At 36.4% G+C, this 25,264-nt stretch overlaps 2 protein-coding genes across 2 annotated transcripts; both read right to left on the bottom strand.

Moving 5' to 3' along the window:
• Positions 1 to 837: 837 nt before the first annotated feature.
• Positions 838 to 4,336, bottom strand: LOC137718037 (transcription factor E2FC-like). Its single transcript, XM_068457558.1, has 13 exons — positions 3,878 to 4,336; positions 2,986 to 3,226; positions 2,737 to 2,822; positions 2,531 to 2,619; positions 2,396 to 2,450; positions 2,222 to 2,274; positions 2,085 to 2,135; positions 1,944 to 1,992; positions 1,775 to 1,840; positions 1,623 to 1,699; positions 1,261 to 1,485; positions 1,118 to 1,175; positions 838 to 921 (listed from the first exon to the last, which is right to left on the bottom strand). Exons 1-13 carry the CDS (start codon positions 4,124 to 4,126, stop codon positions 838 to 840), a joined length of 1,383 nt encoding a protein of 460 aa, XP_068313659.1. The 5' UTR covers positions 4,127 to 4,336.
• An 838-nt stretch (positions 4,337 to 5,174) lies between these two features.
• Positions 5,175 to 8,958, bottom strand: LOC137718377 (uncharacterized). Its single transcript, XM_068457914.1, has 13 exons — positions 8,630 to 8,958; positions 8,414 to 8,541; positions 8,193 to 8,313; positions 8,026 to 8,107; positions 7,877 to 7,947; positions 7,623 to 7,664; positions 7,398 to 7,522; positions 7,104 to 7,197; positions 6,896 to 6,998; positions 6,642 to 6,820; positions 6,460 to 6,565; positions 6,259 to 6,345; positions 5,175 to 5,703 (listed from the first exon to the last, which is right to left on the bottom strand). The coding sequence occupies exons 1-13, from the start codon at positions 8,758 to 8,760 to the stop codon at positions 5,617 to 5,619; spliced, it is 1,356 nt and encodes a 451-aa protein (XP_068314015.1). The 5' UTR covers positions 8,761 to 8,958; the 3' UTR covers positions 5,175 to 5,616.
• Positions 8,959 to 25,264: the final 16,306 nt, after the last annotated feature.

Genomic DNA, 25,264 nt, shown 5'->3' with positions numbered 1-25,264 from the left:
TCGTTCAAGCTGAAATGTGGGGAAGGTAGCTTCAAAAAACACTGTATTTCTCTACTTTTTTTTTTTAAATGAAAAAAGATTAGACGAGATTAGCTCTACACTAATGATGACGTGCGAGGCACGTATTTCTCATTGACTTTGATTACGCATAAAGCTAATTCAGATACTGCTGCAAAATCATTGGGAAAAAAAGGAAATTTCTAATTAATTTAGCAACTTCTATCCAATGTCTAATGTTTATGATCAGGTAGTAGGATGTCTTCCCCTTCGGCCTTGCCTTCCTCGGCTTATTGTCGAATCCGATGACACCACCCGACATTATTCCCAACGCTTGTTATTGTTTGCATTCACCAGATCGTAGGTTTAAGCCTCCCCTCCAACGAACAAAGATTCCCAACTAACACGCGACCGGAGCTCCAAAATGCATACAACTTCCTTCCTTCATTATGTAATGTTATCATTGGTCGTCCATCTATAGAAAGCAATCCTCATCTGCATCTCTGAACACGGAAACTTGATCTAGAAAAACTTCATCGAAACCGCTGTAACTGCCATATCGTTTTATCCATCCCTCGACAAAGTTGATAAGCTATGGTTCGACCAAAACTCGTCATTCCTCAGTCTTCAGATGACGCATATAGGCTACCTAAATGGTCAGGCAACCATCTAATTGGCATCCTCGCCGTACATTGTCCAAACTTTCCAGCAGTAACTATAGATTATACTAAAACAATAGAAAGTTCTAACTACACATTTGTATAGCAAAACATGAAAAGAATATGGTATCCCTCATGTCGTCTGGAACAATCAACTACCTGATTCCCATTTACACTACGGTCAATGTTCATTGCCCAATGCTGCGCTACTCTTCTTAGAACGGTCTTGAAGGAGGTTTTTTGCTTTGGGTCCGGGCCTAATTCGCTGTAGGTTCCAATAAAGAAAGTTTTTAGTTAATTCCCTGTAAGCCTACATGGCTACATCTAATCCAAATTTGATTTGGATTCATATCCGTTACATAAATCCTCCATTCCTTTTTTACAAGGAGAGGTGGAAGATGCAGCCCTCGGCGATTATTTCTATAAGATTTGGGGCAAAAGAGAGCAAGGAAGTTGCTTACCCCATAGATCTGTAAGGCTAACATCAGGTTGTGATCTAAACCAATAATCATCATTGGCCTGCAAAAATTATCATTCACAAATCAGTTAATTAGGTTAACTATGACCAATGATAGATACATATTAAGTACACTTCAGAAGCTACATGGAAGAAAAACTTGCATCGAAATGTGAAGGAATAATCTTCTGAATCCCAGAAGATGCCTCTGAGCTTGGTAAGCTGAGAGTTTCAGAAGTATTTTTCTCGCCCTGATGACATGAAGATATCCCTCCATGTTCTGCATTGCAATAGTCACTACGATTGCAAGAAGATGAACCTGCTAATTTTGCTTTCTTGAAAGCAATACTGTTGAGTTGACATTGGTATTTGCTACAAATATTGAGAATAAACGTTACACACTGAAGTGCAAAAACGTAACCTATGCATGTGATTCGGAAATAAATTCTGTGACATATGTTCATGACCATCCATATAGCTTAGCCTATGCAGGGAAGAGAAATTAATACCTCAAGAGATACACATCTATAGGTCCTATCGTGCTTTTGACAATCATCCTAAACTGCCTTTGTTGAAAAGAAATATCCTGATCAAACAAAAACTGAGTTAGCTCTTAATGCTATCCCAAAATTCACAAACCACATCCGTCGAAGGTACCCACCTCATCAGGATCAACAACTTCAATATAACTAGCTTGAGGAGCTTTTATTGCAATAAGGGTTTGATTCTGCGACAACAAAAGCAGTAAGAAAACAGTGAGATTCATGAACAGGTAGAAAAATAAAGTGCTAAGTAATTAAAGTTTTTAAGTTTCACAGGAAAAAACTGACCTGGAAGCAATGAAGACTTGAAATATCTTCCTCCGTCAAAAATGAGTACCTAAAATGTAGATGTTAGTAGATTATAAAGTATTAAAAAGATAAAAAGATGTAGCGTTGATGCAAGGAAAGACAACGGGATTGAGACTATACTTTTTATACTTTTCATCTTGCTCCAGGGCCCTTAGAAGCTCTTGCTTTTCCCTGAAAAAATGACGTCTTGATAGCTCAACATACAAGAGAGATCAGAAAACATTTCAAAGCGTCTGTTTAAATTCTAAAGAACCAACCTTATAGCATCATCAAGCCTGCATTCCTCCTCATATAGACTTTCAACTTCATCCTGAAAGAAAACCAAAAGTTCTGCGTTGTTAGATCAAATCATGCATAGAAAGTATCAAACAAAGGGAATGAGCAAGAAGTTGACTAATGAACACGATCCAAGTGATTATAATTGAAAGCACCTTTAGTCTAGAAACATGATCATCCAGCTCGCATGGTGTCGGCCCATCATATCCCCTGTCATTAAAGTGCACTGGTCAGATCAATCCATACATAGAAAGTATCAAACAAAGGGAAGCAAAGATTGATAAAATTACTTCCAACGTATGTGATTCTTTGAAGTTTTCTCTACCAAATTTATTCCTTCAAGAACGTTTGTAATATCATATATCCTCCTCTTTTGAACCTGTAATAACCAATATGGTATAAACAATAACACAAGGAAGATTTGATATGTTATTACCCAGACATGAGACATAACACCAAGTGCTTGTTAAAATGATACTAAAGACATTTGATATACCTCCAACACCTCTGCTGTTCTATTCAAATCAAGGGTTCTATCCTTGGCCTCGTAAATTAGCTTGATAAATTTCTTGGTTAACAAGCCTGCAAACAACATATTACATCCCTTATTAGCCTTGAGCTACACATACAGGGAGAACGTCAACACTCAACAGCACACACCGAATGAATGCCTGTAATAAGTGTTCTAAGTGTGCGCATAGTTAGAGGGATAGCTCCAAATTATTTCTTTTTAATCTCAACTTACCTAAAGAGTTGTCAAAACGGCAACCAATAGCTTGAGCTGGACCCAGACCATTACAGAAGTCCGCAGTTGATCTTTGAGTCCCAACTTTGGTATGCTTAGGAACTTTTAGTTTACCATTATGCTTTGCACCTGTGAAGGACTGTGGTAGAGGTAAAATACCCTTCATTACCTTGCTTGGTCCAGCAGCAGCTTCTTGCCCACCAATCTGAGCGTCGTTATCTATTTCCTGTTTTGGTCTCAACTGCAGTAATTATTGTATATTAGAGATGTGGAAAAAGAATACACGAGAAGGCTAAAAGTATGCTATGAAATATGTGCACAACATTTGCACAACACAACCATAAAATGAACAGAAATCGCATTCAGACACACCAGCAAGTGTACTCAACGACGATAGTCATGCATACTTTAACTAACAGCGACATTCTCAAGTCATTTAACTAAACAGATACACTGCGATTGTATAAGTTGTGCAATTTTATAGTTCATATCATTGACATTGTAAAGAATGTTACTGTCAGTCGCTCACGCGTTTATGGCAATTTATTATGGTTAAAAAAAGGGAAAAAAATCTCTGTAAATCACAATAAAGAAGCCGATTGCGCAGTTAATGAGGGCAGACAGAATGGCCAATCGAACATTTAAATTAAAAAGGAAAAATCAAGCCGCCATCCAATAAAATCCACGACTAATTATCAGCAAGAACTAAATAAACAATTAAGAAGCAGTAAAATCCTCTAAACCTTTCAAATACAATAAATCCGAAACCGAGTCTTTGAAAACGAAGAAAACAATGACGGTGATCATTCCTCACAGAATCAATAACAAACACAAAAGTAATTCAAGAAATCTCAATCAAAAAAAGACGGCGCCGATGACCAGAAACACTCACCGAAAGCTTAGCCAAAGCGGAACGGGCGTCAGCGGTGACGAGAGAAGCAGAAGCGTCGCCGGAGAGGCGGCGGCGGTCGGAGCCGCGGGAAGGAGCGAGAGCGGGAAACGACTGTGGGTGGAGACACTGGGAGGGAGACAAAGGCGAGTACTGGTAGCTCATATGGCTCTGAGTCTGGGAGTGCGAGCGGAGGAGCTGGAACTGGAATTGCGACGGCCGGAGGAGGCGATTGGGATCCTCTGTCTCCATGGCGGAGGAGGGAGCGGAAGAATTTTGAAGAGGAGGTAGGGTTTTCGTTTGCTAGTTTTGCGAATTTAATTAACTCTTAAATTTGTGAGTGTTTAAGTTTTAATGGGAAGAAGGAAGCCCAACGCGAATGGAACTCGAAACGCGAGGAGAGAGAGGAAGCGGCGTCGGTAAGTGACACAACAGCGGGAAACATATGCGGGTGAGTTTCGAATGCGCTCGCCCCGCCTTTCTGCTGTCACCCTGACAAAATATTGTATTTGTAAGCGGTGGGCAACCTTGGGTTGTTTGGGCCTTCTTATTCATCATGGGCTTGGGCCTTTTCTTCAATGTATACATACACTAGCAGATGCCCACATGAAATGTGTGCGGGAACAATTTTATTTTATTTTGTTTTTTTTATTAAAGAGCGTGATTATTTTTTAAAATTCTAAAAAACAAATCGGTTATGAAAAATGGAACAATAATGGGGGAAGAGATCTGGTTTGGATCATCTCTCCCATCAAAGGTCCAAGATCAAGTGATACGGGACGTTGAAATTTGATCAAACAGTTACAATTATTAAAATTTTTAGAGAGCTCCATGTTTGTAACTATTAGATCAAATTGAAAGATCCGGACTGGATATCTTCCCCAATAATGGGGCAATTACAACTGACATGGGCATATTTTTTTTATTTTTAAATAGGACATGATATGCTCACATGACTGTGAGGTTAGGGTAAAAAACATCAAACTTTTATGTTACATGTAACTACTAAATTGCCCTCTTGTTTTTGCTTTTTACTCAGTTTTGATGAGAATTGAAATGGTAATTTCATGAAGAGTTCTATTAATAGATAATTTAGATATACCCTGTTAAAAAAAAGTTCCTTACCATGAGCAATTCGGCTAAACATTTATTTTATAAAAATAATAATAATTTATACTACGAACTCTCTTTTTCAATTAATTTTTTTTATACATAATTAAAAAAAATATTAAAAAGAGAAATTATGGACATTAAAATAATTTCACATGCCTCTTTCCTATTAATAGAACTCTTTGTCAACTAAAAAACAAATAGAAATACCATTATACCCATCCAAGCAAAATTAAGAGAGAATAATATTTTCCGGGAATTGTTATTGGCACTCCAAACTTTTTGTATATAGAAAGAAAAATACACTTGTGAGGAGTGTATAATGAAATTTTTAGAGTGCCAATAACACTTCGCTATTTTCCGATAGAAGCTTTAAAATCCGGAATTGCAAGAAGAAATGGAGCACCACTATCATTCTCGTTAGTCCCAACAAATTGCCATAGAAATACACATAAGCCACAACCCACAGAACACAGATTGCAAATCCTGCAAGGAAAAAATTTGCAGTAATTGCAGGTTTACAGATAAACAGAAGACGAAAAGCTAGTGTACATTTTGCACGCAGTGGTTTCGCCCACGAACATCCATATAACAAGTAATCGCAACTCAGCTGTGTGATTTTGTTCTTCAAATCAGGTTGGTGAAATCTTGGTCCCGCTGAGAATGTACCCGCCGAATCCATTCATCTGCATGCATGGATGCGTTCTTGATGGAAGTACCTGAAACAATTATTCACAATCAGTCTCTAGAACGCATCAAATAAAGGCGTATAATCTTACAGAAACATTACACCGGGAATTAACAATGGACCTGCCACAACGGCACAAGAAAAATTAGCATTCCAACGTGGCGTTCGTACTGAAATCATCAGATTAACACTCAAGTTGAGCTAGGCCACTTTCTCAACATTTCCAACGTACATCCTTAGAAATAATTCTCCGGCATACATGTTTACGCTGGAGATGACAGATGCAGGCCGTGACTTCACCCTATGGGCAATCTTATCTTAAATATTTTATTCAACTTCTTGTCCAAATTTAAATTTTGATCGGCAGATCTCTCTCTGACACATACACACACACACACACACACACACACATGCATGTAGACAAATTGTATGCATTAAAATAACTCACACAGAATCTCTGTTTTCAGATTCATTTAACCTACACAAGTTTCAAAAACTGGAGTTCTGATAGCAAACGACGTTAAAATATATAGAGATCTTTAGAACTCGCAGACCAGATCAGATACATAAATAAGACCAAACCAACCTGATATTCACGTAACCAAGGTTCTGAAATTTGCATGCCAATCGCCATTTTCCCCGTTTGTAGATTGTGCATGCATGTTGCAAGAGGCTGCATATTCAAGAGTATAACAGTGTTAGTTTAATCGTCTACAAAATTTGAAGATATTGAATTCGAATAGGAAAACTACTAATCTGGTATGATCAAGCATTTGAAGCTAAAAACCTGCAGATACTGATGAAAAATAGCAAAAGGAGCAGAATTTGACATAAGTGGCAAGATCTCCTTAACTAAGCCCCAAGCATCCAGCTCCGGTGCAGCTATTATTAAACTGCAAAAAGAATGCAGAACTATCAACCAGATGCTACTTTCAACTAGTAAACTAAACACGCGACAACAATATTTACCTAGAGAAACCATTCTCTTTCCACGAGCTAATGATTTCCTGTGGTGGTTTTTCTCCCAATTTTGCTGGTTTGGACATTTTAATTACTGGAGAACTGGTAGACACAGGAATAGGATCCGATATCACATTTTCAGATGTAAGAGATGCTTCTTCCATGCTAACTGCTGAAGAAATTTGGTCCTGAAAATAGAGTACGCAAAACAATTACGAAACTGCAACAAAGAAATCTGCAAACAAAAATTAAGTGCCACTCACATTTGACTGAATTTCCATATTACCAGACTCTGCTTCCTGACTTGCTGGTTTTTCAATTCCGTTTCGGACAGATAAAAGGTCCGCGAGAGGAGACCTCACAATCCTGTATAAGCAACATAAACACAAATCTCAAAAGTTGGTTACATAAGGAGTGTAAAATTTCATCTAACTACATTTCCTATAAAAAGTAACTCAAAGGCAGATGTACCTCTTGCAAATTTCATCTCCAAAGTTGAATATCCTCGCTATATCCATAGAATAAGGCGACCCACTAAGATATGTATTGCAGACATAGCCCGTACCTGTCAAACATACAGAAGCATTAAAAATGCGAAATGTCATAACAGTGTTGCAATTGCAAACACACAAAGTAGCCATAACAAACCGATTCCATTTTAATTGGATATAATTCACTTCAGTTCACTACTTCACCACCCATAAATCTGTGTAAATCAAAAAACTCAAAGCCACAAAAAGTAAAGGGAACTTAGGGAGAGCAGACCTCCTAAACGCTCTGCTACAGCACCAGTGAGAAGTCCTCCAACCATATCCACTACCAGGACATCAGAATTTGCAGAAACATTAGCCAAGGAAAGCAGAAGAGACAATGTGTCCATTCGCAAGAATCTGAACCAAAGGCAAACATATGGTACATAAATTCTGAGCAAATAACATGAAAAAGTAGTTTACCAAAATAGAGGAAAACTCATAACTGGCTAGTCCTTACCCAATTTTATTTGGATACTTCTTTAAGTACGCCTCACATATACTGAGAGAAACAGTAAAGAACAAGAAGTGAGTAAAAAGAATATGAGATTCGGAAATTATAGATGGACATTCATAACAGCAGCCAAAAAATTGCTAATTGCGGAGATATCATGACGTTTCATGCATATAATTAAATCATTTCGGAAAGTTCTTGCTGATAGAACAGCTATATGACTTCAAAATAAAGCTCCTGCTTCAGAAATAAGAGGTAACCTTCTAGTGAATGGGCGCCTCATAAGTACAACGGGAGCATATTTCTTTTGCTTCTTAAGCCTATATTTCTCCTGCAGACAACAGAACGACAGGAAATCAGACCACCTTCTCATATGAACACAAAGTAGTACTCGAACGATCTACATTACCTGTGAGAAAACAGTTTTCTTCTCAAACGTCGCACTGTTTGCAATGAGAGCTTCAACTATTTCATCACCCGTTGCACCCTGTCTGCATTTATCATTGTATTAGTCCACCAAAAATGTACAAAAGGAGCCCAAAATACAAACTAAATCTCTGATTAATTTGTTCTCACTGTCGCATTGCGTTAATGTCTTCTCCGGTTAGGCTCTGCGCTTTATTGTTATCGACTAATGCTCGATTATCTCTAAACTCATCAATTGATTGACCATCACCTTTTTCTTGAACATTATTAACTGAATAAACAGGCAAATATCAAGCAAAATAACACAATGTCATTATCCCAAATTCCACATTAACACAAAATTTTGAACAAATTAAAGTTAAAAACCAAACCTTCCGTGGACGGAGTGTACCCGGCCAAATACGGGCCTTCGGCTCCATTTTCGACCCGAAAGAAAGAGCCGAAGGGGCAGCCAATCAAAAGCTGCAGAGAGCAATTCTTATTCCCAATTTTCAATTTCCTGCACATCCATTCCGCATTCAACTGTAAGAACTCTCAACAACTCCAAAAAAAGGCAAAAATTTGACTGAGAGAGAAATGCTACTTACGCTCCGGCGGAGAGGCGGGCGAAAACCAGACGGTCGCCGTCGTTGATGTCGAGCAAGACGGAGCAACCATCCCAGGTGGACCTAGGGTTTTCAGATGAATCGATTTGGGGTTTACTTTCAGAAATCTCCATTCTTTTGTATCTTTTACTGAATTTTGAAGTGAAGCAGTAAGCACAACTACAAGCTTAAAACCCCAACGCTCTGAGTCTCTGACAGTTAGCTTAGCTAGGGTTTTAGTTCACAGTTCGGCGATGACGACGACGACGCTTCCTTTTCTTCCAACGACGACGGTTTTTTCGGGTATGGTTAGGCCCGCGAGAATTAGAGATTCGAACATTTCGCGTGTGTAGCGGAGGGTAGTTTGGGCCCAATAATCTGGAACCAGCGGATTATCTGTTAATAGAATTAGTGGGCCGAGACTCCAGCCCGACATAAAGTAACGTAAGAAGAAAAAAAACTTCAATAAAAAAAGTAAATAAATGAAATAAAAAAGGATACGATCAGTATGTAGCTACCGATTGTTTCGAAGATCTGTCGCTAGCAAGTTAGCAACTTTTAATAGTAGGAATCGCTATCTTCATACCGAATCCTTCTTTTCAATTTTTTATTTTTTATTTTTATTTTTTATTTTTTCGTTTATATTTTTTTTATTTCTCTTACCATAAAAACAAACTATCAAACTCACATTCTTCAAAATATATTTTTCGGTGCAAAATCTATTATAATACATATTTACAATAATTTAAAACCTAAATTTAAAGATATTTGAATTTAATAGTGGTTACTCAAATAAAGTAACGTATAGAGAAAAAACTCAAAGGACAAAACATAAAAGCAGAAAATAAATAAAAAAATTGGAATTGGGAAAGATCGGTACCATGTTATTCCTCGCCCAATCGTATTTAAAACCGTTCAATCTATTTATTTTCACTTTTGCCTCCCTATGAAGTTTTGAAAATTAACGTAAGACTTTCCATTGAGATTTTTGAGGGTAAAACCCTATTTTTGGGTCTCACTACTATATTTTTCACTTTTTTATTTTTTTTATTTTCAGCTTAAATATTATTCTAAATATATATTTGTTGTTCAATACATCGTAAATCCACTTTGTCACATCCCGGCCCGAGGCGGATCACTTCCCGGGCCCACTCCACTACCGTAGCACGATATTGTCCGCTTTGGGCTTACCATTCCCTCACGGTTTTTGTTTTTGGGAACTCACGAGCAACTTCCCAGTGGGTCACCCATCATGGGATTGCTCTAGCCCCCTTCTTGCTTAACTTCGGAGTTCCTACGGAACCCGAAGCCAGTGAGCTCCCAAAAGGCCTCATGCTAGGTAAGGATGAGAATATACATATAAGGATCACTCCCCTGGGCGATGTGGGATGTCACAATCCACCCCCCTTAGGGGCCCGACGTCCTCGTCGGCACTCACGCGACCAGGGTTAGGCTCTGATACCAAATTTGTCACATCCCGGTCCGGGGCGGATCACTTCCCGGGCCCGCTCCACCACCGTAGCACGATATTGTCCATTTTGGGCTTACCATTCCCTCACGGTTTTGTTTTTTGGAACTCACGAGCAACTTCCCAATGGGTCACCCATCATGGGATTGCTCTAGCCCCATTCTCGCTTCACTTCGGAGTTCCTACGGAACCCGAAGCCAGTGAGCTCCCAAAAGGCCTCGCGCTAGGTAAGGATGAGAATATATATATAAGGATCACTCCCCTGGGCGATGTGGGATGTCACACACTTCCACATTCCTTACAAAGTTTTCCATTATGGTTGGGGAAAATATTTCGTGAAAATAAAAAATTTGCATCTTTGACAAAAAAACGTGAGTAAATTTGTACATAAATCATAGTCCAATCTATTTCTTTTCACCTTCGCCTCACTATGAGGTTTTGAAAATTAAGGTAAGATGTTCCGTTGAAATTCTTGAGGGTGGAACCCGATTTTAACAATGTTTCGGGCCTCACAACTACATTTTTCACTTTTTTTTTTTTTTTTTTTTTGCTTTTGCCGTTAAATATTCTACTAAATAGACATTTATTTCTCAAAAATTATAAAACCGCTTCAAAATGCGTTATAAATTTTCTTTAATGCTCACGGAAAATATTTCACAAAAATAAAAACTTTGCATTTTTTACAAAAAACGTGGGTTAACACTTACAGTTTTTAGTTGGCTTTTACAAACTTGTATATAAATCATTGTTCCTATTTATTTTCACCTTCGACTTACGGTGAAGTTTGAAAATTAAAGTAATATTTTCTGTTAATATTGTTGAGGCTGGAACCCATTCAACAATGTTTTGGACATCACTATTATATTTTTCACTAATTTATTTAGTTTTCAACGTAAATAGTCTACAAAATATATATTTGTTGCTCAATAAATCACAAATCCGCTTCCAAATGCCTTATACAATTTTCCTTAATGCTCACGGAAAATATTTCACAAAAATAAAAAATTTTCATTTTTGACATTTTTACAAATTCGTACATAACTCGTCGTTCAAACTATTTATTTTCACATTCGCCTCAACGTGAAGTTTGAAAATTAAAGTAATACTTTCCATTAATATTCTTGGGGGTGGAACCCTATTTTAATAATTTTTTGGCCTCACTACTATATTTTTCACTTTTTTTTTCAACTTAAATAGTCTATTAAATATACATTTGTTGCTCGATAAATCAGAAATCCGCTTTCAAATGCCTTATAGAATATTCCTTAAAGCTCATAGAAAATATTTCGCAATAAAAAAATTTTGCATTTTGACAAAAAAACGTGGGTTAACATTCACGATTTTTAGTTAGTTTTTACAAAGTTGTATATAAATCATTGTTCAAACAATTTATTTTCACATTTGCCTCACCGTCAAGTTTTAAAATTAAAGTACTACTTTCCGTTAATATTCTAGAGGGTGGAACCCAATTTTAACAATGTTTTGGGCTTCACTACTAAATGTTTCACTTATTTTTTTAGTTTTCGAATAAAATAGTCTACTAAATATACATTTGTTGCTTAATAGATCTTAAATCTGCTTCCAAAAACCTTATAAATCTTCCTTAATGCTCATAGAAAATATTTCACAAAAACAAAAAAAATTCATTTTTGAAAAAAAAAAAAACATGGGTTAACACACATGATTTTTATAATTTGTACATAAATCGTCGTTCAAACTATTTATTTTCACCCTCACCTCACCGTGAAGTTTGAAAATTAAAATAATACTTTATGTTAATATTCTTGAGGGTGGAACCCTATTTTAAAAATGTTTTAGGTCTCACTACTATATTTTTCACTTATTGTTTTAGTTTTCAACTTAAATACTCTACTAAATATATATTTGTTGCTCAATAAATCAGAAATCTGCTTCCAAATGCCTTATAAAATTTTACTTAATGATCATTGAAAATATTTCGAGAAAATAAAAAATTTGCATTTGTGACAAAAAAACGTTGGTTAAGACTCACGGTTTTTAGTCAGTTTATACAAATTCGTACATAACTCGTTGTTCAAACTATTTATTTTCACATTCGCCTCACCATGAAGTTTGAAAATTAAAGTAATACTTTCTCTTAATATTCTTGAGGGTGGAACCCAATTTTAACAATGATTTGGGCCTCACTACTATATTTTCCCTTATTTTTTTAGTTTTTGACTTTAAAAAGTCTACTAAAAATACATTTCTAGCTCAAGAAATCATATATCCGCTTCCCTATGCCTTATAAAATTTTCCTTAATACTCATGAAAAATATTTCGCGAAAATAAAAAATTGCATTTTTGACAAAAAAATGTGGGTTAACACTCATGGTTTTTAGTCAATTTTTACAAATTCGTACATAAATCGCCGTTCAAACTATTTCTTTTCACCTTCGCCTCACCATGATGTTTGAAAATTAGAGTAATATTTTCCGTTATATTCTTAAGGGTGGAAGCCCATTTTAACAATGTTTTGGGCCTCAATACTATATTTTCACTGTTTTTTTTTGTTTGTTTGTTTTTGACTTAATAAATAGTCTATTAAATATACATTTGTTGCTCAATAAATCAAAAATCCGCTTCCAACTACCTTATAAATTTTCCTTAATGCTTACTGAAAAATATTTCATGAAAATAAAATATTTTCATTTTTGACAAAAAACGTGGATTTAACACTTACGGATTTTAGTGGGTTTTTACAAATTCGTACATAAATCGTCGTTCAAACTATTTATTTTCACCTTTGCCTAATCGTGAAGATTGAAAATTATAGTAATACTTTTTGTTATATTCTTGAGGGTGGAACCCCATTTTAACAATGTTTTGGGCCTCACTACTACACGTTTCACTCAATTTTTTAGTTTTCGACTTAAATAGTCTACTAAATATGCACAATAAATCGTAAATCTGCTTCTAAATGTCTTATGAATTTTCCTTTATGCTCATGGAAAATATTTCGCGAAAATAAAAAATTTGCATTTTTACAAAAAAGTGGGTTAACGCTCACGATTTTTACTTGGTTTTTACAAATTCGTACATAAATTGTCGTTCAAACTCTTTATTTTCACCTTCACCTTACAATGAAGTTTGAAAATTACAATAATACTTTCCGTTAATATAGTTGAGGGTGGACCCTATTTTAACAATGTCTTGGGTCTCACTACTATATTTTTCACTTATTTTTTTAGTTTTCGACTTAAATAGTCTACTAAATATACATTTATTGCTCAATAAATCGTAAATCCGCTGCCAACTGCCTTATAAATTTTCCTTAATGCTGACGGAAAATATTTCACGAAAATAAAAAATTTGCATTTTTGACAAAAAATACATGCGTTAGCTCTCATGGTTTTTAGTTAGTTTCCACAAATTCGTACATAAATTGTCCTTAAAACTATTTATTTTCACCTTCGCCTTATTGTGAAATTTGAAAATTATAGTAATACTTTTTGTTATATTCTTGATGGTGCAACCCCATTTTAACAATGTTTTGGGTCTTACTACTATATTTTTCTCTCATTTTTTTGTTTTTGATTTAAATAGTCTACTTGTCACATCCCGCCCCGGGGCGGACCACTTCCCGGGCCCGCTCCACCACCGTAGCACAATATTGTCCGCTTTGAGCTTACCATTCCCGCACGGTTTTGTTTTTGGGAACTCACGAGCAACTTTCCAGTGGGTCACCCATCATGGGATTGCTCTAGCCCCCTTCTCGCTTAACTTCAGAGTTCCTATGGAACCCGAAGCCAGTGAACTCCCAAAAAGCCTCATGCTAGGTAGGGATGAGAATATACATATAAGGATCACTCCCCTGGGCGATGTGGGATGTCACAATCCACCCCCCTTAGGGGCCCGATGTCCTCGTCAGCACACACGCGGCCAGGGTTAGGCTCTGATACCAATTGTCACATCCCGGCCCGGGACGGAACCACTTCCCGGGCCCGACTCCATCGTAGCACGATATTGTCCGCTTTGGGCCCCGACCACACCCTCACGGTTTTGTTTCTGGGAACTCACACGAGAACTTCCCGATGGGTCACCCATCATGGGATTGCTCTAGCCCTCTTCTCGTTTAACTTCGGAGTTCCTACGGAACCCGAAGCCAGTGAGCTCCCAAAAGGCCTCGTGCTAGGTAGGGATGGGAATATACATATAAGGATCACTCCCCTGGGCGATGTGGGATGTCACACTACTAAATATAAGGTTGTTGCTCAATAAATCGCAAAACCACTTCCAAATGCCTTATAAATTTTGCTTAATGCTCACAAGAAATATTTTGCGAAAATAAAAAATTTGCATTTTTGACAAAAAACGTGGGTTAACACTCACATTTTCTAGTCGAGTTTTACAAATTCGTACATAAATCGTTGTTCAAACTATTTATTTTCACCTTTGCCTCACCGTGAAGTTTGAAAAATAAAGTAATACTTTCCGTTAATATTTTGGAGGGAGGAACCCAATTTTAACAATGTTTTGGGTCTCACTACTATATTTTTCACTTAATTTTTTAGTTTTCGCCTTAAATAGTCTACTAAATATGCATTTGTTGCTCAATAAATCGTAAATTCGCTGCCAACTGCCTTATAAAATTTTCCTTAATGCTCATGGAAAATATTTCAAAAAAAAAAAATTTATTTGCATTTTTTTTACAAAAAACGTGGGTTAACACTTAAAGTTTTTAGTTGATTTTTACAAATTCGGACATAAATCGTCGTTCAAACTATTTATTTTCACCATCGCCTAATCGTGAAGTTTGAAAATTATAGTAATACTTTTTGTTATATTCTTGAGGGTGGAACCCCATTTTAACAATGTTTTGGGCTTCACTACTACACTTTTCGCTCATTTTTTTAGTTTTCGATTTAAATAGTCTACTAAATATGCACAATAAATCGTAAATCCGCTTCTAAAGGCCTTATAAATTTTCCTTAATGCTCATGGAAAATATTTCATGAACATAAAAAAAAATTCATTTTTGACAAAAAAAGTGGGTTAACACCCACAATTTTTACTCGGTTTTTACAAATTTGTACATAAATCATTGTTCAAACTCTTTATTTTCACATTCGCCTCACTGTGAAATTTGAAAATTAAAATAATACTTTCCGTTAATATTGTTGAGGGTGGAATCCCATTTTAACAATATTTTAGGCCTCACTACTATATTTTTCACCCATTTTTTAGTTTTGGACTTAAATAGTCTTCTAAATATCCATTTATTGCTTAATAAATCGTAAATACGCTTCCAAATGCCTTATAAAATTTTCCACAATGCTCCCAAAATTTTTTTTGCATTTTTCACAAAAAACGTGGGTTAACACTCACAGTTTTTGGTCAGTTTTTACAAATTCGTACATAAATCGTCGGTCAAACTATTTCTTTTCAACTTTGCCTCCCCGTGATATTTGAAAATTATAGTAATACTTTCCGTTATATTCTTGAGGGTGCAACCCAATTTTAACAATATTTTGGGCCTTACTACTATATTTTTCACCTTTTTCTTTTGTTTTTGACTTAAATAGTCTACTAAATATACATTTGTTGCTCAAAAAATCTTAAGTCCACTTCCAGCTGCCTTATAAATTTTCCTTAATGCTCATGAAAAATATTTCGCTAAAATAAAAAATTTGTATTTTTGACAAAAAAGTGGGTTAACACTCACGCTTTTTTGTCAGTTTTAAAAATTCGTACATAAATCGTCATTCAAACTCTTTATTTTCACTTTAACCTCACTGTGAAGTTTGAAAATTAAAGTAATACTTTTCATTAATATTGTTGAGGGTGAAACCCCATCCAATCCAATAATGACATATGATGAAAAATAAAGAATGCATAAGAGCAAGTCCACCAGGAGCCATTAGGCCGACACCCAGCAACCTTTTTGGCCCGGCACCCAGCCAATGTGCTTCAGCCCAGCCTAATAGGTTGGCACCCAGCCCAAGCTAGTCCATAGGCAGGGCCAAAATATGCTGAGCCAGAGACCAGCCTACATGATGTCAAGATGACATGTGACAACCCGTTCCAAATTTTACGTTTTTATTTTATTTTAAAAGTGTGAATTTACGAAAATGCCATAGAGGCAAAGATTTTGACTTATGTTGATCATCGTCTAGAGAGACGTATGACTTATTCTTTTAGCATATTCTCGTAGTACTTGTGGATGTGAACGCATAGGCAAAAGCCGTTTGCGAGTCCGGATTATAACGGTATAGTTATGAACGTTTGAAAATGGCTATTTAAAGTTTAGTTATAAATTATTTGAATTCCCACCTTGTGGGAAAGTGGCCAATCTGATTTTAGGCACAAATAGGAAGGAACCAATTAAATTAGAGGGAGAGGGTGAAAAATATAGTAGTAAGGCCCAAAATATTGTAGTAAGGCCCAAAAAAAATGGGTTTTTCCATGAAAATGGGTGGTCGCGAGTGAAAATGGGTGAAAAATATTGTAGTAAGTGAAAAATATTGTAACAATATTTTCGGCCTTAGAAAATGGGAAAATGGGTTTTTCCACTCGCGACCACGGGAATATTTTTCACCCACGGGAAAACCCAATTTTAACAATATTTTCGGCCTTAGAAAATGGGTGGTCGCGAGTGGAATCGGCCTTAGAAAATGGGTGGTCGCGAGTGAAAAATATAGTAGTAAGGCCCAAAAAAAAAAAAACTCCCAGCTTTCCCGTGGGTTTTTCCACTCGCGACCACCCATTTTCTAAGGCCGATTCCGGCCAACTCTGGTGGACTTTTTCAACACCACCACCACCATCTTAAAGCTCTCATTCCCCTCTACAAAACCCACCCAAGAACCACCTTGATTAACCATGGTATATGGCGGTTTGAGGCCACGAAAGTCGACGAAAATCAACAGTGCTCCGGCCACTCTTTTTGATTTTCCGGCAAATCGGCAAAGTGATGGCCGATGCCACCACTTGGGCTTTGTAGCCCATCATCCCAAGAGCAAAACCCAACCAACCTTGACCCCGTTGGACCACTGTAGAAGACGAATAGACACCTGGAAGTTTTAGGCACCCGTCGGCTTTGTGGGCAAAATTGACCATCTTCCGTCCACTTTTGGACTTCGTGGAAGGTATGAAAGTTGCTCCACTCACTGAGATATTCATTTCTGTGAAGTTTGAGAATTTTTGGAAATAGTTGGATTTTCCGACGAGTCAGGGCGGCCGACCACCACCCACGGCGACGCGTGGCCAGTGGGCCGCCAATGCTATTTTTAGGCTATGTCGAATGTCTTGAATTTAGTTTTTTTATTTGAATGACATAGGTTGATCGTTGGAACCTAAATTCATTACGATACGTTACTTGATGAAAATGTGAATCGACGATCCGACCATTGGATCGTCACCAAACTTGGATACATTATAATACGTAATATTTAAAGATCATAGGAATTTATGGATCGGGAATCCGTTGTACGGATCTTCCCGAATTGAATTTGTAAGTTAGTAAAATAAATGTTCACATTTACTCGGTTTTGGGCAAATGGCGGAGATCCAACCGTTGGATCGTAATGAAATTTTAATATATTATTCTAGAAACATATTTTGGATCGTTGGGAGTTGCAGATTGGAAATCTGATATGCGGATCTTCCAAATCGAGCTATACAGGGTTGTAGAACCTACCGTCGATCTTTGATCGACGGTTGACTTTTGGTCAATGGGTCTCAAATTATTCTTGAAGGTCCTTGAGGATATGTTTTATGTAAATTATGTATTCTATCGGTTAAAACTTTGAGACGTGATTTGATAATTGGTTACAGGCGACGATAGATCGTGATGTCTCGATGTGCGTGCAAGATAATCATAGCGTGGACTCGAGGTGAGTGGGCCTTTTTCTTTCATAGGCATATAATTGATAGTTCCACAAGCACTTCTATAGTGATCTATGCTTGTTACCTACAATTAATCATTTTGAACTACGAATTACTTGATCCCTGTTTATGGTACGTAGGCAGTCTAACAAGACGTTAGATGCAGCCATATAATAAATGAGATTAAATAATTGAGACAATAACCTTGTTTAGTGAATTGAGCAATGTGAATGACATTGTTGGGAAGCGTGAGATTTAGCTTTATGATTTGGCGATTAATGTTGATCATGAATCAATGCGTAAAGAATCAAGAAATTGAAGTAAGGAAAGGTAAGTAATAATAGTTAATGTAACTAGGGTCTAATTGGGCTTAACACTGATGATTACTCTCAAAAGTAAATAGTTTGGGAGTAGGGTGTTATTGATTGTACATGTTACGCCGTATGGATATTGCCTGAACCTAACTATTGTGAATGCTTTGAAGTGCTATATGACGTTGCGGACGCCCAAGTAAGTTTCAGGTGAGTACATGTTGATATTAGTGATGGTAATGAGTACGATTGTGTTGAGATATAGTATAGCTCATAAACCTGCACCCCGGTGTTAGTGCTCCCGCCCGTGGCTAGGGCACAGTCCTTCACGTGATGTTCACCTCCCGCACCTTACGCTCACCTTGGATCCAAGGTAGGTGCACAATCCTGTCGTACAGACCACTTTAGGTGGTTCCGACTCGTGTGCAGGTATACTTATTGAGCTATTGGCTAGCCATGATTGATGAGATATGGATAAGTCGTACAGGTCACTATAGGTGACTCCGACTTATATGCTAGCCATGATTGATGAGATATGAATAAGTCGTACAGGTCACTATAGGTGACTCCGACTTATATGTTATCCATGATTGATGAGATATGGATAAGTCGTACAGGTCACTATAGGTGACTCCGACTTATATGCTAGCCATGATTAATGAGATATGAATAAGTCGTACAGGTCACTATAGGTGACTCCGACTTATATGTTATCCATGATTGATGAGATATGGATAAGTCGTACAGGTCACTATAGGTGACTCTGACTTATATGCTAGCCATGATTGATGAGATATGGATAAGTTGTACATGTCATTTTAGATGACTCTGACTGATATATCATTTTGTATTGATTAAGTTCATTTGGCCTACTTATTAATGTATGGTGGAGTTGATGGCAAACCGTGGTTTTGGTCATTTCTAAGTATGGTTTGGATATATGTATATATCTTGTACTGTCCTATAGAAAACGATAAGGGAATTACAATGAGGGGTTATTACTGATAGAAAGGTAATAGTTTTGGGAAGCTTGGTTTTACTGCTTACTCACATTTTCTGTTTTGTACCCCTTTAGGTTTTAACTGCTGAGTTCGTATCGACGAGGATATATAGCTAATCTTAATATTGGTGGCTACTTTTAAGGGTATGATTCTTACCCATATTACTGTACTTTACTTATGCTCTGACATCGCGTGTGAAATGGGTTTGCTCCCACTCGTAGCGCACTCTGGTATTTAGACACTGTTAGGTTCAAATTTATTCACATTTTTTTTTTACACTATCACACTTTATGGCTTCGTCATCTTCCAGGTGTCGGCCAACACAGCTCGATTTGGGGTCCTAGTGGACATTCCGGGTCGGGATGTGTCATGACATCATGATATGAATTTTTTTTTTTTTTTATGCCAGGTCTCAGCAGAGGTTCGTCCGCCGAAGATGGCAGAGAATGAGATGTTGGGCTCGACTGCGACTGTTTGTCCGCGACGGTAGCAGACGATGGGCTGTCGTAGTCTCTACCACCACCTTCGACTGATCTTCCAACCTCCTAGAATTTCCAATCCGAAGGAAAATATAACAGCAAGGGTAGAGCCAGAACCGAAGGCATGAGCTGGTGGTGGTATAATGGTGAAAAGGATGGTGGCGGTGATGAAGATGAAGGTGGCAGTGGTAAGGGAAGAGAAAGGTCGTTTCATCATAGAAAATAGTGGGGATTGACGGCATGGGTGGTGGGTTAGCGTGCTCTGGTCTGCTTCATTGGAGGGGCATTTTTGGGGAATTTAGAAACTGTAAAGTTAGAAATAAAAAATCAAATTGTTAATTTTTATTATTTTATAATAAAAAATAATAAAATTGACTAGGCTATTTTGTTTTAGGGGTGGACATACATTTGGTCTATTACCGTTCATTGGGGTATATCACTGTTCACTGAGTGGATTAAATAAGCTGGGTGTTGGCGCATATTTTTAGGCGTGGACTTGCTCTAAGGGTGGTATCCGCGCAATTCATTTTACCTTTCACATATTTTTTTTGTTAATTTCTATTATTTGATCATTTTCGTTTTATTTGATTAGACGGACAAAAATTAAGAGATGTGTGTGAAAGATAAAAAATTATGTGTGAATAACAAGACCCATGCAAAATTGATGAAGAATGATTAGGAATGGGATTAGCTATCCCCTAGTTGATCTGATTCTTCCCTTCTTTCTTTCTTTTTTTTTTTGTATTGGATTTTGTATGAAATAAAAACACATGAGAAGTGAGATATTCAACAATCATAGGTTTCAAGTCACAAGTTATAGATTAGGGAGTATGATTCTCTCCCCTTCTATTCTTATCCCCTTCCTTCCCTTATTTTCACACATTGTTTTTTGTCTTATTATCTCTATAAAAAAAAAATCAATATAAGATGTTGAAATAGTTTAACTGTGACCGTTCAAATAAGAGGGAATATAAGGAGAGAAAGATTAGGATAGGAGGGGAGAGAATCCTCCTTCGTAGATTAGATATATAAACTAGATAAGCACATAATAAAAGAAAGAAAATCTCCTAATTTTAATTTCTGTACAGTGTTGAAAATTTGACAAGATTGATTTAAACGAATAATTGTCTCATGTCTTATGAATTTTACATTAGTGTGATTATACTAATCAAGTCAAGAATCTCACCTAACCCGTACTGCCTCCCCAACACCACCGCCACTCTATTTCACTTTCTAAAACGTTGCGAATGTTAAAGAATGAGTCTCGTGTAAATGGATGGATGAACTTTGCATAGGCTTATAAGTAAGTTAAGTTACTTTTTATATTGCTAATTAGTTTTATGATGAAATCTCAAATTTTTTCATGATATCAGAGTAGGTTATTCCATGTGTGAAGTCAAACGGCCAAGTCACCCCGTTGTGTTGTCTACATGTTAGACTTGAAATTTGTCACACATAAGGGAGCGTGTTGAGAATGAGTTCCATGTTGATAAGAGAATGAACCTTACATGGGCTTAATAAGTAAGTTGAGTTACTTTTCATATCGCCAATTAATTTTACGGTTAAACCTTAACTTTGTTCGTGTAATACAATCACAAGTACATTCCCCATCCTTCATGCCACTCAACCTGATTCCATTCAAAATTTTGCTTGCAAACAGACGACGTACTGGCTAGCATAGTATAAGTAATATATATATATATATATGAGAGGCACATGGCCTTACAAGACAGCCATATCGAAGTAGTTGACATGTAGCATAGGTCAAGAATATATATATATATATATATATATATATATATATATATATATATACAGTGGAAAACTATACGTATATCTAAAGGGTACAATAAGAAAATACGAGGCACATGCCTGCCTTCACTCGTGGAGATATTGCTGGCAATAAACTCTGTGATGAACTTGTACATATAACATTATCAATGAGGATCGACATTGTCCATGCATGCAGTTTCTGAAGATAATATAAACATTGGGAAAACAAATTTGCTATCAAATGAACTCTGATTAATGATAAATTTTGTAGGTTAAGATGTTACACCATTAATATCATTGATATTGTCTCAACTTAACTATTACTAGGTGTTATATTTTATCACAAAATGCATCAAACATTAATTATATATTATTTTGTCATATTAGTAATGTGAAATCTTATTTTCAAACAAATAATGATTTAGGTTTAAAAGAACAATGTACGTAATAGCTAGCTATTAGCTAAGTCCAGCACTAGTACTTTAATTAAATCTGATTAATTATGTTTCGTAATTAATCCTCGTAATATATATAATATGTATGGGTGAAATTTTTTTAATATTATGTCGAGTACGGGTGAGATATGCAGAAGGGTTTGGTTCCCTGAGTTGGAGACCGACGCCACTTTTAAACGCTACTTATCTTAAGGCAGTGGTTGGCCAGAACCAATCTCAATTTCTAACTGCTCCCAATATAATGCCCAATTTTCTCTTTAATTTTTCTAATAATTATTGGACATATATATGTATTAGTATTACCACATGCGTGGGGAGCTAGAGCAGCTAACTTAACTGGACTCTGTTCCATGCATATGACTGGCCTTCCTTCTTTCCTGAATGATGTTCAAATTCACAAGTTCCCTTAATATTTACCCGGATTATTTGTTTAGGGTTTCTCTATTGCGATCTGCTCGACTTCTCCTTTCATGTGTCGCCGTGTTTAAGTGTGGTCTAAACACGACGGATGATACATACGAGTTTATTTGCGATGGATGGATACATCGATCATACATGCAAAATGCATACGATTTTCATACGTAGCTAGGAATCTGAAAAAAGTAACGTAGAGGACGAGCTGCATGCGACATTTTGATCTTGTACTGGTATGTAGTGGATCAGTGGGGTTCTTCTTCCATCGATCAGGCAACATGTGAAAGCAGAGTTTGAAGGTTTATTTGCATGTGGCTTGTTAATTTCAGAGAGGTCCCTGAAATGGATGTATCATATGTGAAAGTAGGAGACATGAGAAGGTGGAATGGAGTTATATATAGAATTGGAGTGAATCTGGTACTACAATCCAAGTAGTAGTTTCCTATTCTTTCTCCATGTTTTATGTGGTGGAGGATGTCTCGTCGGCTTCATGCACTTTTCCTTTTTCTTCCTTTCCGATTCTGGACCCATTTGATCATTATATATATACACAAATTAACGGAAATTTCCGCAGCTTTAGGGACTGTGTCTCCCCAGGCCCTCATCCAAAGGGAAAATAGAAATGATGATGACTCTCAAAAGTGGGATTCTCTGTTATCTCATCTTTTAATGTTAATTTTCGTACCAATATTATTAAACGTTATGCCAAAAACAAAAGATGACGGAGGGTCCTTGGAGAGTCTCATTTTTTGAGAGAATCTACTTAGTATTTCTCAAAATGAAACTACACGTGTTTAAAACTATCTCACTCAGTACTAAAGTTTGGTGGTATTCCTCTTCACTTGTGAGAGGTCTTAGGTTCGAATCACGTGGATGGCGAATTCGATACCAAATTAGGTTGCTCATTGTGTGAGTTCCGAACTCCCCCCCCTCCTAGTATAAAATATATCATTGTACTAAAAAAAAATAAGAATATTATTAGTGACTAATGGAGGGCAAATTATAGGTAAAACAGTCATACGTACCCATCACCACTTGTAAACGAATTAATTGTACACGTTTCATGCTTCACAAATCTCGTATTGAGAAATTTTTGTCAGGTTTTTTTCATTCATAATTTTCTGTTATTGATTCCTCGTCAAGTAAGAAGAACTTCGGCCAAAATAAATTGAAGGTTAGGTAACAAACTACGTACCTCTCTTTTGCTTGGTTTAATGGTTAGTGAGGCTCGGAAGCAAGCAAGACTGCACGGTTCTACATTCTGTTTAGGTTAACTCAAATTAAATGTGTAACATCGGTTTGATAGATTCTTACATACAATCAGAGATATTCATCCTCTGTATCTCACTCTTCTCTTATAGCTGAGATAAGTTCTATATACAAGTTTCTCTCACCAAACGCATGTGGATAGTTTCAACTTTTTCAATCCAAAAATGGCCCATCCAAATTGAATCCTCTCTCAGGATTTCTGTGTCCGAAGCTTAAGGACTAGGAGATCCAGACCGTTAAAGAGAGAGATTTGAATTCTCAGTTTGTGTTAAAAGAATCAGTTGAATAGGCTAATAGTGGCTACATGATTTCAAATGAGTGATCTAATTCTCTTGATTCTTGAGCTACGAACACAAAGATCCAAAAATGATCTCTATTCGGCCCATCCAAACAAAACTTTAAACTTTCAGTGCAAATGAAATTGAAGAACGTGAGTTGAAGAAGAGAATAAACAAAAGACCAAGAAAGCACAAGAGAAAGGCTCCAATAAGACAGCATACAAGCACATATGATCTCCAAATCCACGACAAGCCGACTAACCACATCGCACATGAACATGTATTTTATCCTTCTTTGCTTCTTCTGGCCCACCGCATTCAAGTACCCCTCAATCAACCGTTGATTGAGTCGACTTAATGACAAGGTTAACCTCCTTATGCTTCAAAGGTTCTACTTCTTTGTACATAAGACAAACATAGTAGGTAATCAGAAAAAGAAGATAAAAATGTTTTATTACCCAAAAAGGCACTAATATTGATCCTCCATTCTTTGGTACATACCACAAATCGGAGCACAGTAGAATTTTCTCAACATAAAACTAATTAGAAACAAAAAATCATTGATATTTTATCTAATAAAGGTGCATCCTACCATTGTATGTGGCACCACTTACATTAGAGAGAGTGTGTAACCTCACAAGTCTCACATACAATAGTGGCATACAATTCTATAAAACTATGTGTTAACAAGAATGTCAATTTTGAGCGTCTGAATAATAATATTTCTTTTTACAAGATAATATCTTATTTATACTAATTTACCATTATAAGGATTTGAACTCGATGTAAAAGTTTTGATCAATTGTCCTAAATTATGAGTAACGTTTATATGAATCATGTCATGCAATGTTACCATTTCACTTAAATTATAATGTGAATCTTTTTATTAATATATCTTAAAAATAAAATATATCTATTGTATCATCTACCTATATTAAACTCACAAAAATTATAACGCCAAGTGACCGTGTTGTAGTTGTTATTGCATAGGGTGAACCACATGAATTATCATCATGATGAAAATTAGGCCCCTGAATTATTTTTGGATAAAATAAGTCCCTTAATTCATACTGCTAATTTCATCCCTAATATTATATAAAAGCTAGTTTATCCAATTTTTTGTCAACTTAAGTCACATGACACGTTTTAAAGGGCATCGTCTTGTCTTGCCTATAAGCTCTTAACGTTGCCTATAATTTGTGAATCTAAAGTCTAATTTAACCTGAAGGTTAACTTCATACACTATATCTTTGAAAAAAGTAGTCCTTAAACTATGAAAATTTATCAGTTTACCTTTTAAAGTGTGTCACATACAAGTCACATGACTTAAATTGAAGAAAAATTGAAT

Source organism: Pyrus communis, chromosome 15, assembly GCF_963583255.1.
Source record: "Pyrus communis chromosome 15, drPyrComm1.1, whole genome shotgun sequence".
In the NCBI taxonomy this organism is placed as follows: Eukaryota; Viridiplantae; Streptophyta; class Magnoliopsida; order Rosales; family Rosaceae; genus Pyrus; species Pyrus communis.
This window is presented reverse-complemented; position numbering and strand designations above follow the sequence as displayed.